At 39.9% G+C, this 13070-nt stretch overlaps 1 protein-coding gene across 1 annotated transcript in view; it reads left to right on the top strand.

Moving 5' to 3' along the window:
• LOC100351945 (cytochrome P450 2C5-like) overlaps nucleotides 1-12508 on the top strand; it is a 51778-nt gene extending 39270 nt beyond the window's left edge. The window contains exons 5-7 of the mRNA XM_089313620.1: nucleotides 5077-5202; nucleotides 10754-10903; nucleotides 12398-12508. Coding sequence (XP_089169746.1) covers nucleotides 5077-5202; nucleotides 10754-10903; nucleotides 12398-12508 — 387 coding nt within the window. The remainder of the gene's footprint in view (nucleotides 1-5076; nucleotides 5203-10753; nucleotides 10904-12397) is intronic.
• The last annotated feature ends 562 nt before the right edge of the window (nucleotides 12509-13070 follow it).

The raw sequence follows: 13070 nt of genomic DNA, 5'->3' as shown, positions 1-13070 counted from the left end.
CACATGCCGCAGTATGAAGCAAGACCCCTACCTTACACCTTATACAAAAATCCAGTCAACATGGATCAAAGAACTAGAGTTGCGCCACAACACCATGAAACTAATTGAGAGCATAGGGGAAACCCTCCAAGATATCGGAATAGGCGAAGAATTCCTGGAGAAGACCCCACAGGCACGGGTAATCAAAAATAAAATAAACAAATGGGATTACCTAAAATTGAAGAGTTTCTTAACAGCAAAGGAAACAGTCAGGAAAGCGAAGAGGCAACCAACAGAATGGGAGACGTTATTCGCAAACTACACAACAGATAAAGGATTAACAACTAGAATCTACACAATGATCAAAAAACACCACAGAATCAAAACAAACAACCCAATAAAAAAATGGGCCAAGGACCTTAACAGGCATTTTTCAAAAGAGGAAATCCAAATGGCCAACAGGCACATGAAAAAATGCTCAGGATCCCTAGCCATCAGGGAAATGCAGATCAAAACCACAATGAGATACCACCTCACTCTGGTTAGATTGGCTTACATACAGAAATCAACCAACAACAGATGCTGGCGAGGATGTGGAGAAAAGGGGATACTAATCCACTGTTGGTGGGAATGCAAGCTGGTAAAGCCACTATGGAAGACAGTCTGGAGAGTCCTCAGAAACCTGAACATAGCACTACCACAGGACCCAGCCATCCCACTCCTTGGAATATACCCAAATGGAATTAAAGGGGTGAAAAAAGCCATTTGCACGTCAATATTTGTTGCAGCTCAATTCACAATAGCTAAGACATGGAATCAACCTAAATGTACATCAACGGATGACTGGATAAAGAAACTATGGGATATGTACTCTATGGAACACTATACAGCAGTAAAAAACAACGAAATCCGGGCATTCACAACAAAATGGAGGAAGCTGGAAAACATCATGCTGAGTGAAATAAGCCAGTCCAAAAGGGATAAATATTACATGTTCTCCCTGATCGATGGCAACTAAACGAGCACCTAAAATGATACCCATTGAAGTGAAATGGACACTATGAGAGACAATGACATGAGCAGCCCTTGTCTAGACTGTTGAGGAAAAACTTACTATTTTGTTCCTTTAATATTTTTGTTGTTGTTGCTCGGTTTGCTCTACACAAGACCACAGGTTGAACTCTGCAATCAATGCACAACCATTCTTAAGCGTTTAAAAATTAATAGGAAATTGATCTTTGTGGAACATGGGAGTGGGAATAAGAGAGGGAGGAGATATATAGGTCGGCACATACTCACTCAGACCTACCTCCAATGGTGGATCTGGAAATGTGCCAGGGGATTTCAACTCAATCTTACCAAGGAGGCAGGTACCAATGCCAGCACACTTGGTAAAGAGACAAATATAAATACACAACTGATCCAAAAGACAGGGTAAGTGTCGAAGAGATTACACAAATAAGACCAGTGTAAGCAAATAATGAAAGATAGAATCAAAAGGGTTGAGAATGATCCTGCGGGGGAAGCAGGTCACACAGCAGACTCATAGAATGGCAAATGCCCAAAACAGCACTCCTGCCTCAGAATCAAACCTTGGGACATTCGGATCTGACTAAAAGGTCCATGAGAGTCTCTCAGGCATGGAAAGCCATGACATGGTGGCAAAAAACAATCTAAATGAAGGATCCTGGTGAACAACACTCCAGCAGAAGGATCAGGCCATCAAGGAGAGAGGCGCCTTTCTCTGAAGGGAGGAAGGAACCTCCACTGTGATATGGCCTTGACTAAACAAATTCAGAGTTGGTGAACTCAAGGGGCTTCCATAGCCTAGACAGCTCATAGCAAGAGTCTCGGGTGATTGCTGACGTCATAAATAAGAGTGCCAATTGTTAAATCAACAACGGGAGTCACTGGGTTCATGCTCCCCTCGCAGGATCTCTGTCCTTAATATGTTTATCTATGAAACTCAAATACAACACTACTAGTCGAACAATACCCTATACCTGGTTCGGTTGTGTGAGTGCAACCTGTTGAAATCCCTGCTTAGTATATACTAAATTGATCTTCGGTATATGAAGGTAACCGAAAATGAAACGTGATGAAGGGTGGGGAGGGGAGAGGAAGTGGGTGAGGGGAGGGCCACGGGAGGGAGGGAGGTGGGGGGGGAAGCCACAACAATGCAAAAGATGCATTTTATATTCTACTTAAAACTATTGGTTGAGCTCTGTAATTAATACACAATTACTCTTAGGTGTTTAATTAATGCTATAACTAGTACTCAAATAGTATTTTACACTTTATGTTTCTGTGTGGGAGCAAAATGTGGTAATCTTTACTTAACATAGGCTAAATTGATCTTCTGTATATAAAGATAATTGAAAATTAATTCTGATGTGAAGGGGAAGGGGAGAAGGAGTGGGAGAGGGGAAAGAATAAAATACATAAAAAAAAGAAAGAAAAATGCTAAAGTCATTCTGCTTCTTTAAATTCCTCACTTAATGCCCTGGAGAAGTTGTTGGAGCACGTGGGATTGAAACAGTGCCAGCCCATCAGCAACCATAAGGCACAACTCCTTATTTTTTTTTTTTTAATTTTTTGACAGGCAGAGTGGACAGTGAGAGAGAGAGACAGAGAGAAAGGTCTTCCTTTGCCGTTGGTTCACCCTCCAATGGCTGCCACGGCCGGCGCGCTGCGCTGATCCAATGGCAGGAGCCAGGAGCCAGGTGCTTTTCCTGGACTCCCATGGGGTCCAGGGCCCAAGCACCTGGGCCATCCTCCACTGCACTCCCTGGCCACAGCAGAGAGCTGGCCTGGAAGAGGGGCAACTGGGACAGAATCCGACGCCCCGACCGGGACTAGAACCCGGTGTGCCAGCACCGCTAGGCAGAGGATTAGCCTAGTGAGCCGCCGCGCCGGCCTCAACTCCTTATTTTTAAAGGAAATATTACCCTTGCCCAGTCTGTGATCAGAAAGCCACACAGCAGCGAAGGACATTGGCTCCAAAATTGCCTGCCACAGAGCTGAGGTACAACGTATGTTGGCCTCTATTTGTATGAGAGACACCAAAGTTCCCTGAAATACAGCAGACAAGTTCTTCATCAAGCACTAGCCGGAAGCTGCAAGAGTCTGACAAGCATCCAGTCCTGAAATACTTTCTCCAGACAGATCCTTCAAGCTCAGTGATTTTCTTTTCCTGCAGGGACTGATTCCTGAACTTCCTGATCTAGCATGATTGTGACATTGCTCCAGAATGGCCATCATAGTAGTATCACTGCTCTATGATATGGAAAGTCTACCCCTTTGCTATTGTTTCTTAGAGTCTAGCTTAATTATGACAGGTTATGTGCTAGTACCCAGTGAATCTCAAATCCACTTCAAAAATGGAAATGTTAGTGTTGGTTTGTGAGGACACTGCTTGTCTTACTGATTCAAGAGAAAGTATAACTTGATGAATTTAGAAAACTCTCTGAAAACATGATTACCAAGCGATATGAGTGTCTTTTAGTGTCAAATGTATGTATTAAGAGGATTTAGTTAATTTTCTGTGTGATGATTATATAACACTGACATTACACAGGTCATTTTGATGTTATGAAAACATTTGATTTAAGGACTGGGATTTAGTGATAAAAATGCTTATTTAGGGACTGGTTAGAAAACTATAAATATAAATTATCTGTTGTCATCAATATTTAAAAATTTCCTCTTATTGTCAGTTCTCTGTCACATAATTTTTTCAGTCCTTACCAAACTCACTTGTCTTTTCCTTTTTCTTCTTTTTTTAGATTTATGTATTTTACTTACTTGAAAGGCAGGGTTACAGAGAGGCAGAGGAAGAGAGAGAGACATCTTCCATCTGCTGGCTCACTCCCCAAATGGCTACAATGGTTGGAGTTGAGCTGATCTGAAGCCAGAAAAGAGGAGATTCTTACAGCTTTTCCATGCGGATGAGGGGTCCAAAGTCTTGGGCCATCTTCTAGTGAATTCCCATAGCCACATCAGAGAGCTTGATCAAAAGTGGAGTAGCCAGGACTCAAGCCAGTGCTCATATGGGATGCCAGCATCGCAGGCAGACTCTTAGCCCACTATGCCACAGGGCCAGGCCCAACATAACCTTTTCAATGGCTTACTCTCTCCTAACTCACATTGCATAAGGACTCCAGGTAAGTAGTCCCTTATCTCTGCATCAGCACCACTCTTGTTCTCTCCTTTGTCTGTGGACACAGTGAAGGTCTCAGATCTATCTTTATGACAGCAGTTTCTCTTCATCTTGTACCTCCATATTCATTCCTGCCCATGTCCCCAGTCCATCTTGCCGGTTGCCTCCCTTCTGGACACAGTGGTGCTGACCTCATCTTTTCTTGAGGAACCCATTATCATTCTAGGTGTTGCTGCCATACCAGCTTTGTACAATTGTAGCTTCTTAAAGAATCTGCAGGTACAATTGATTCCATATCAAGTTTTGGCAGAAAACAAAATTGTGAACTCTTTATTGGGCATGTAATATATTTCATGGTATGCTTCTAACATATTAATAGATTTATGCTTTCATTTATATTAATGTCTTTTGTTTATACATAAGAAAATGTAGTTAATACTTGCTTAAGCAAATGGTTCATTTACATCGAATACAAAGTGACTCAAGTTCAGCCAGTCTGGCAATAATAGATCACTAAGCATCTGAGTTGGGTGACCTCCATTTTCCTTGCCATATTTAGGACATAAACCCTCATTTTCATAATTAAAACCTCCCCTTCCAAGTGATGCCATTTTGCAACAATGTTTCAAGTAAGAAGAAGGAAATAGAGGCTGTGGTATCACTAGGCTTCTGCTGATATTCTTCTGTGAAAGAAATATTCATGACCCCTCGCTCAAGAGACTCATAATGGAATGTTTAGGAAGATGAGATTAATGGTATAGTATGAAGTTTGGGGATATCTTATCAATAGTGTCCACACACTTCTAAAGAGTTTTTCCTAATATTGCACTTTCAGTTTTCCCTGTTAGCTATCTTTTAAAATAATTGTGTAATTTTGGATTTAGTGTAATAATATATGATGGCAAGTAATTTGTCAAATTGCATCAAATCACTCCTAGGAAAACCATTTGGAGTTCACTCTTGAAAGCTTGGTAACCACTGTGCTTGATTTGTTTGGAGCTGGGACTGAGACAACAAGCACAACGCTGAGATACTCCCTCCTGCTCCTGATGAAACATCCCAGGGTAAAATGCAGGAGGAGATCTGAGAAAAGTGGAGACAGCATGGCAGGAGGAAGAGCAGTGATGTTTGGGGGCTGTGCTGGATCTCATGGGAGTGATGTGTAGCAGGCACAGCATGGCATTTACTTTTCTAACAAAAAGACCCCATTGAGGAGTAGGTAGAGTCTTGAAGCTAACTTTCCTTATTCTGACAATTCAGTGCTCTATTGCAGGGAAAAGGACAAGGAAGCTTTTCTTATTGAAAATCAACTGAAATTCACTGAAACTTCTTTAGCTAATTCCAGTGTGGGATGTACCCAAAAAGCTTAGATGCATAAGTCAGGTGTTCCTTTCAGTCAGAAAATGCACGCAAAGTAGTGCTATTACAACAGAAATCTATTGCCCTAAAGCTGGCCTTGAATAAAACAACATTGAGAGAGGTGAAATAATTTTATATTTCTTAGACAAATTCATTTGGGAAATTATCTGGGAGAAGTTTACTTTTGTAGGAGGTATGATAACACACTTTTTCCCTTGAGCAAGCTCCCACTTAACAGACAACTGCACAATTACAAATGAGAAATAGTACTTTAAAAGTAGAAGTGAGTGAGTACAGGAACCAGCTCATAACTCTCTCGTAAATGCCTGAAACTCCCAGAGCAGTTGCAGAGATGATCATTAGCTTGCAGAGAGGGAGAAGTTGTAACCCAAACATAGCAGAGGAAGGGTCAACAAGGAAGAGGAGCTAGTCTGTGTCCCTACATCCCCAAGGGTCAGGATTTGGAAATCCCAAGAGTCAAAGAGGGTAGAACAAGAGGCTGAGACACGTGGTTATCCCTGTCCCAGTTCCCCCCACAATTCCTCTTCTAAGCTAAGTGAATTTCCCCTCAGGAAAAGGGAGTTCAATTTCTGGGGACACCAAGCCTCAGAAGCCCTGTATTCCGGGACAGAAGTTTGAGGTGAAAGGTGCAAAGGCATGTGTGGCTCTCCTGGTGTTCCAAGACCTTGGCTCTTCTCTCCATCTTGTCTCCTGAAATTCAGCTGCTGCATGAACCCTCCAGAGAGCAAATGGCTCTAATGGAGACCTCCATATTTTGCCTTCTTCATAGAATATTATTTCCTAGTATCCAACAAAGTAAATGAAATAAAAACATCTGCACAAGACACAAGGCCATGGAGTTTCAGAACAGAAGAATAAAAGAAAATTATGATCAATTTCAGAGAGATAAGAAAGATCATATTAAAAGATTAGGACCTAGAAAAGCATCAGAATTCTCAGGCCGGCGCCGCGGCTCATTAGGCTAATCCTCCGCCTTGTGGTGTCGGCACACCGGGTTCTAGTCCCGGTCGGGGCGCCGGATTCTGTCCCGGTTGCCCCTCTTCCAGGCCAGCTCTCTGCTGTGGCCAGGGAGTGCAGTGGAGGATGGCCCAGGTGCTTGGGCCCTGCACCCCATGGGAGACCAGGAAAAGCACCTGGCTCCTGGCTCCTGCCATCGGATCAGCGCGGTGCACCGGCCGCAGCGCACCGGCCGCGGCGGCCATTGGAGGGTGAACCAACAGCAAAGGAAGACCTTTCTCTCTGTCTCTCTCTCTCTCACTGTCCACTCTGTCTGTCAAAAATAAAAAAAAAATAAAAAAATAAAAAATAAAAAATAAAAAAAGAAAAGCATCAGAATTCTCAAGAATAACTATTATATCATTAATAACAAAAGGGTATCTTTAAACCTTCATGTTTGCAAAAAACTTACTTATCCCATTTTCTCAGAAAAAATACAGTATGTGGTTCTCCATCCAAATGTCAGAAACCAAGTGAGAAGTCGTGGGCTCTAGGAACTGAAAGCTCCCACAGGAGGATAAAGTGTTGGGGGTTTCTGGTACCAGGCACTGGACATATTCACTGCAGAGTAGACCAGATGGATAGGCAGACATGAGCAGAGACATGAAGAACAATAATGATGTGACTAATAACCTAAAGTTTCACAATAACCAGAGAATTATCACCAGGTGTTTGAAACATCTATGAAAGCATTGGGAAATATTTCATTCCAGGAGATAGAAAATTGTGAATGAAAAATGATGACAAAGTTAATAATGTTGAAGGAATTAATAAAAATTAAAGATGAAGAATTGTCTCACTAGGAAACTATATTTATGTGTTCAGAATGATGAAAAAGTGAATGCTAATATGATCAAAATATGTGATCTAAATATATTGTGCTAAATGGAGTGACTACTGTGCGCCTGTCATTGTGGGCGTGTATGTATATGGGATAGAGATAGAGATGAAAATTACCATCTGTCTTGCAAGAAAATAAATAAAGGTTAAAACCGGTAATAAAGAAATAGAGATTTTTAAGAAACGTGATTATAAATTGCAGGAATGCTCAAAAAGGCTACATCTGGGGGGGTAGGAAGATGATAAGAGCACCACTGCAAATGAACACATATCCTAAACCTGCAAATATACAGACTCACATGCTCATGGATTGGAAGAATCATTATTATCAAAATGTCCATTCTCCCAAAAGCAATTTATACATTCAATGCGATACCAATTAAAATACCAAAGATATTCTTCTCAGATCTAGAAAAAATGATGCTGAAATTCATATGGAGGCACAGGAGACCTCGAATAGCGAACAAATCTTGTACAACAAAAACAAAGCCGGAGGCATTACATACCAGATTTTAGGACATACTAAAGGGCAGTTGCAACCAAAACAGCATGGTACTGGTACAGAAACAGATGGATAGACCAATGGTACAGAATAGAAACACCATAAATCAATCCAAACATCTACAGCCAACTCATATTTGATCAAGGGTCCAAAACCAATCCCTGGAGTAAGGATACTCTATTCAATAAATGGTGCTGGGAAAATAGGATTTCCACATGCAGAATCATGAAGCAAGACCCCTACCTTTCACCTTACACAAAAATGCACTCAACGGGGATTAAAGACTTAAATCTACGACCTGACACCATCAAATTACTAGAGAACATTGGAGAAACCCTGCAAGATATAGGTACGGGCAAAGACTTCTTGGCAAACACCCCAGAAGCACAGTAAGCAAAGCCAAAATTAACATTTGGGATTGCATCAAATTGAGAAGTTTCTGTACTGCAAAAGAAACAGTCAGGAGAGTGAAGAGACAACCGACAGAATGGGAAAAAACATTTGCAAACTATGCAACTTATAATGGGTTGATAACCAGAATCTACAATGAGATCAAGAAACTCCAAAACAACAAAACAAACAACCCACTTAAGAGATGGGCCAAGGACCTCAATAGACATTTTTCAAAAGAGGAAATCCAAATGGCCAACAGACACATGAAAAAATGTTCAAGATCACTAGCAATCAGGGAAATGCAAATCAAAACCACAATGAGGTTTCACCTCACCCCAGTTAGAATGGCTCACATTCAGAAATCTACCAACAATAGATGCTGGAGAAGATGTGGGGAAAAAGGGACACTAACCCACTGTTGGTGGGAATGCAAACTGGTTAAGCCACTATGGAAGTCAGTCTGGAGATCCTCAGAAAGCTGAATATAACCCTACCATTCAACCCAGCCATACCACTCCTTGGAATTTATCCAAAGGAAATTAAACTGGCAAAGAAAAAAGCTGTCTGCACATTAATGTTTATTGCAGCTCAATTCACAATAGCTAAGACCTGGAACCAACCCAAATGCCCATCAACAGTAGACTGGTTAAAGAAATTATGGGACATGTACTCTATAGAATACTATACAGCAGTCAAAAACAATGAAATCTGGTCATTTCAACAAAATGGAGGAATCTGGAAAACATGATGCTGAGTGAATTAAGCCAGTCCCAAAGGGACAAATATCATATGTTCTCCCTGATCGGTGACAACTAACCAAACACCAAAAAGGAAACCTGTTGAAGTGAAAGGGACACTATAAGAAACAGTGACTTGATCAGCCCTTGTCCTGACTGTTGATGTACAATGTAATACTTTATCCCTTTTAGTATTTTTTTGTTCTAGTTAATACTATTGGTTGAACTCTGTAATCAACACACATTTATTATTAGGTGTTTAAATTTTAACTGAAAAGTGATACCTGTTAAATATGAGAATGGGAATAAGAGAGGGAGGAGATGTACAGTTTGGGACATGCTCAATCGGACTTGCCCCAAGTGGTGGAGTTAGAAATGTGCCAGCAAATTCCAATACAATCCCATCAAGATTGCATGTACCAACGACATCTCACTAGTCCAAGTGATCAATTTCAATTCACAATTGATCACACTGATAGGTCTAAGAGTCAAAGGGATCACACATACAAGACTAGTGTCAGTGAATACTAACTGATAGAACAAAAAAGGGAGAGAACGATCCAACATGGGAAGGGGATACACAGCAGACTCATAGAATGGCAGATGTCCTAGATAGCACTCTGGCCTCAGAATCTGCCTTTAATGCATTTAGATCTTGCTGAAGAGCCCATGATAGTATTTTAGGCATGGAAAGCCAAGATACTCTGGAAAAAAAAAAAAAAAAACACCTAAATGAAAGATCTCTGCTAGTGAGATACCAGTGGAAAGAACGGGACATCAAAGAAGGAGGTACCTTTCTCTGAAGGGAGAAGAGAACTTCCACTTTGACTATGACCTGGTCTAAATAAGATCGAAGTCAGCGAACTGAAAAGGCTTCCATGGCTTTGACATCTCATGACTAGAGCTTAGGGAGATTACTGATGCCATAAACAAGAGTGTCAAATTGTTAAGTGAACAAGAGGAGTCACTGTGTACTTACTCCTCATGTGGGATCTCTGTCCTTAATGTGTTGTCCAATGTGAATTCATGCTGTAACTAGTACTGAAACAGTATTTTACACTTTATGTTCTGTGTGGGTGCAAACTGATGAAATCTTTCCTTAATATATACCAAATTGATCTTATGTATATAAAGATAATTGGAAATGAATCTTGATGTGAATGGAATGGGAGAGGGAGTGGGAGATGGGTCGGTTGTGGGTGGGAGTGAAGTTATGGGGGAGGAGCCATTGTGATCCATAAACTTACTTTGGAAATTAAATTTACTAAATGAAAGTTAAAAAAATTCTCTAACATGTTTCTAACTTTAAAATTTAATTTTTAAAAATTTTAAGTTTTAATTTTAAAATTTTAATTTTAGTTATTAACAGAGTCAGTGTGTTTTCTAGTTGTAATTCTAAGAACATAATGATATGTTCTTCTTCCCTCTGTGCCTCCATTGCATCAGGTTGGGGACCTACTGGAGGGGATTGTTGTACTAGCTGTTTTATACCCATTACTCAGGCTCACCCTGTGCCAGATGTCTTTACAGAGTGTAGTGCTCCAAGGATATGAGCCACTCATTCCCTCTGCACAGGGCACTGTGGTGTAGAAATCTTCAACACTGCATGCTTGATGCAGTTGGTGGCTAGAGATGTTACTGTTCTTCCTGGGACCTGGGCTTCCTCTTCTATTGATTAAAATATTGTCCTAAGTGATTTCCACGGTTTTTTTACTCCAGCTCAGTGACTTCTTAATAACTTGACTTATTTGTGTCTGTTTTATCCAGGGTACGGACATCATAACATCACTGACATCCGTGATACATAATGCAAACGCATTTCCTAACCCAAAGGTATTTGACTCTGGACAATTTCTGGATGAGAGTGGCAACTTTAAGAAGAGTGACTACTTGACTACTTCATGCCTTTCTCAGCAGGTAATAAAATTCATTTCCATGGAACTTCAGAGGAAAAGATAGCTCTTTTAATTGAATTTTTTCTTCATATAGGGTGAACAAATTTCATGTATTCCATATGTACAGATTTATGAGCATAATGATACTACCCACCCTATACTCCATCCCTCCCACACTCCTGCAATTCCTCCTCTTTCCTTATTTTGTCTTTTAGTTTTTGCAATGATATACTTTCAGTCTGTTTTATGTTCATAAGTATAACCTTCAAATAAATAAAGAATTCAACCAGTAGAAAACCACTCTTCCTCAAGAATATTGATAAAGGCATTAACCATAATCAAATCTTATGTGAGTTTTGTTCATGTACATTAAATTTTTTTGTACTCTCTTAACACATATCAAGGAAAACATGATATTTGTCTCTTGGGGACTGGCTTAATCACTAAGCTTAAGGTATCTAGCTGCAAAAAACAAGATTTCAATGTTTTTTGAGTATTCCACACTGTATTCCACAGTGTGTTATAATCACAGTTTCTTTATACAGTCATTAGGTGATGGACTGCTGAGTTCGGTCTTTAATTTATCTACTATGAATTGAGGTAAAATAAACACAGGGCTTTCTTTTGCTTCCACATGAATTTTAGCATTGATTTCTTCTAAATCTAAAAAGAATGTCCTTGGTATTTTGCAAATTGTTTTGGGTGCTATGGACATCTATGATATTATGCCTTACAATAGAAGAAAATGAAAGATTTTTAGTTTTTTATGTCTTTTTCTATTTTTACTTAATTTTTTAAAATTTTCATTTAGAGATATTTCACATACTTGGTTACATTTACTCCAAGAAATTTAAATTTTGTAGCTATTGTTAATGAAGCTAATCTTACAATTTCTTTCTCAACCATGGCATTGTCTTTGTATCCAAATATTACTGATGTATTTATGTATTGATTTTATATCCTGCAGATTCTCTTATGAGTTGCAATAGTCCCTTGGTGGAGTCATTTGGTTCCCTTAAATAAAGGATCATGTCATCTGCAAACAGGGATACTTTGACTTCCTGCTTTCCCATTTGTATCTCTTTGATTTCTTTTCTTGCCCAGCAGCTCTGACAAAATTTCTGGAACTGTATTGAATAGTAATGGTGAAAGTGGACATGCTTGTATTTTTCCACATCTTAATGGAAATGCTTCCAATTTTTCCCCATTCAATATGATGCTGGCTGTAGGTTTGTGAAAAATGCGTATGGCTAGGGCTAAGAGGAGAGAGAAGTGTGCCAGACATTATACATTTGTGCATACAAACACCTTTCCAAATTTCCATCCATCCATCCATCCATCCATCAATTACTGTATATTTTCTTTGTACCAGTTACTAACACAGTGTTTGTTACATTCACAGTTACACACTGCAAGTGAATGCCCTCTCTGTTTGTTATTTTCAGGAAAATGGATGTGTGTGGGTGAGGGCCTGGCCCACATCAAGCTGTTTTTGTTCCTGACCTCCATTTTGCAGAACTTCAAACTGCAATCTCCGGTTGAGCCAAAGGACCTGGACATCACTGCAGTTGTCAATGGATTTGTTTCTGTGCCACATTCTTACGAGCTCTTCTTCTTTCCTGTATGAAAAGGGGCAGACTGGCTTCTACTGTACCGTCATCTGCAATCCCCCATCTTCACAGGCACTGTCTATCCCCTCCTCTGTCAGAGACACCCTCTCTGACCTCTCTCACATCTTACTATTCCCTCAGATCCAGTAAACACACAACCTCCATTTAGGGAATTTCATAACATCATTTCATGAGAACATCTGCTATTCCCTACATTCTGCAACACCTATACTGATTTCTGCATTTGCTAATTCATATCAATGTTGCTTTACCAAGTCTTATCACTATAAAACAGAAATAAATATTTGAATATGACAATTTAGACCCATACTTCAGTCTCCATGATCTAAATAAAAGGAAAATAATAATGCTAGTGTCAGTTCTCTGTATTCTCTTCATTTGTGCATCAAGCAGGTAAGAAATAAACAAATATAGAGTCCCAATAGGTCACACCAGCTTTCATAATGAGAAGCAGAGTGAGGGATGAAAGGGAAGATGGTAAAAAGTTGTTTTGTCTGAATGTCACCTAGAGTTATTGGAGTTGTGGTTTCAGAAGAGAGAAACAAATTTTTAAACATT

This window comes from Oryctolagus cuniculus, chromosome 15 (genome assembly GCF_051225735.1).
Source record: "Oryctolagus cuniculus isolate XC-2025 breed Fujian yellow rabbit chromosome 15, ASM5122573v1, whole genome shotgun sequence".
NCBI classification, from domain to species: domain Eukaryota; kingdom Metazoa; phylum Chordata; class Mammalia; order Lagomorpha; family Leporidae; genus Oryctolagus; species Oryctolagus cuniculus.
Note: the sequence above shows the minus strand (reverse complement) of the source record. Positions and strands in the feature narration are given on the sequence as shown.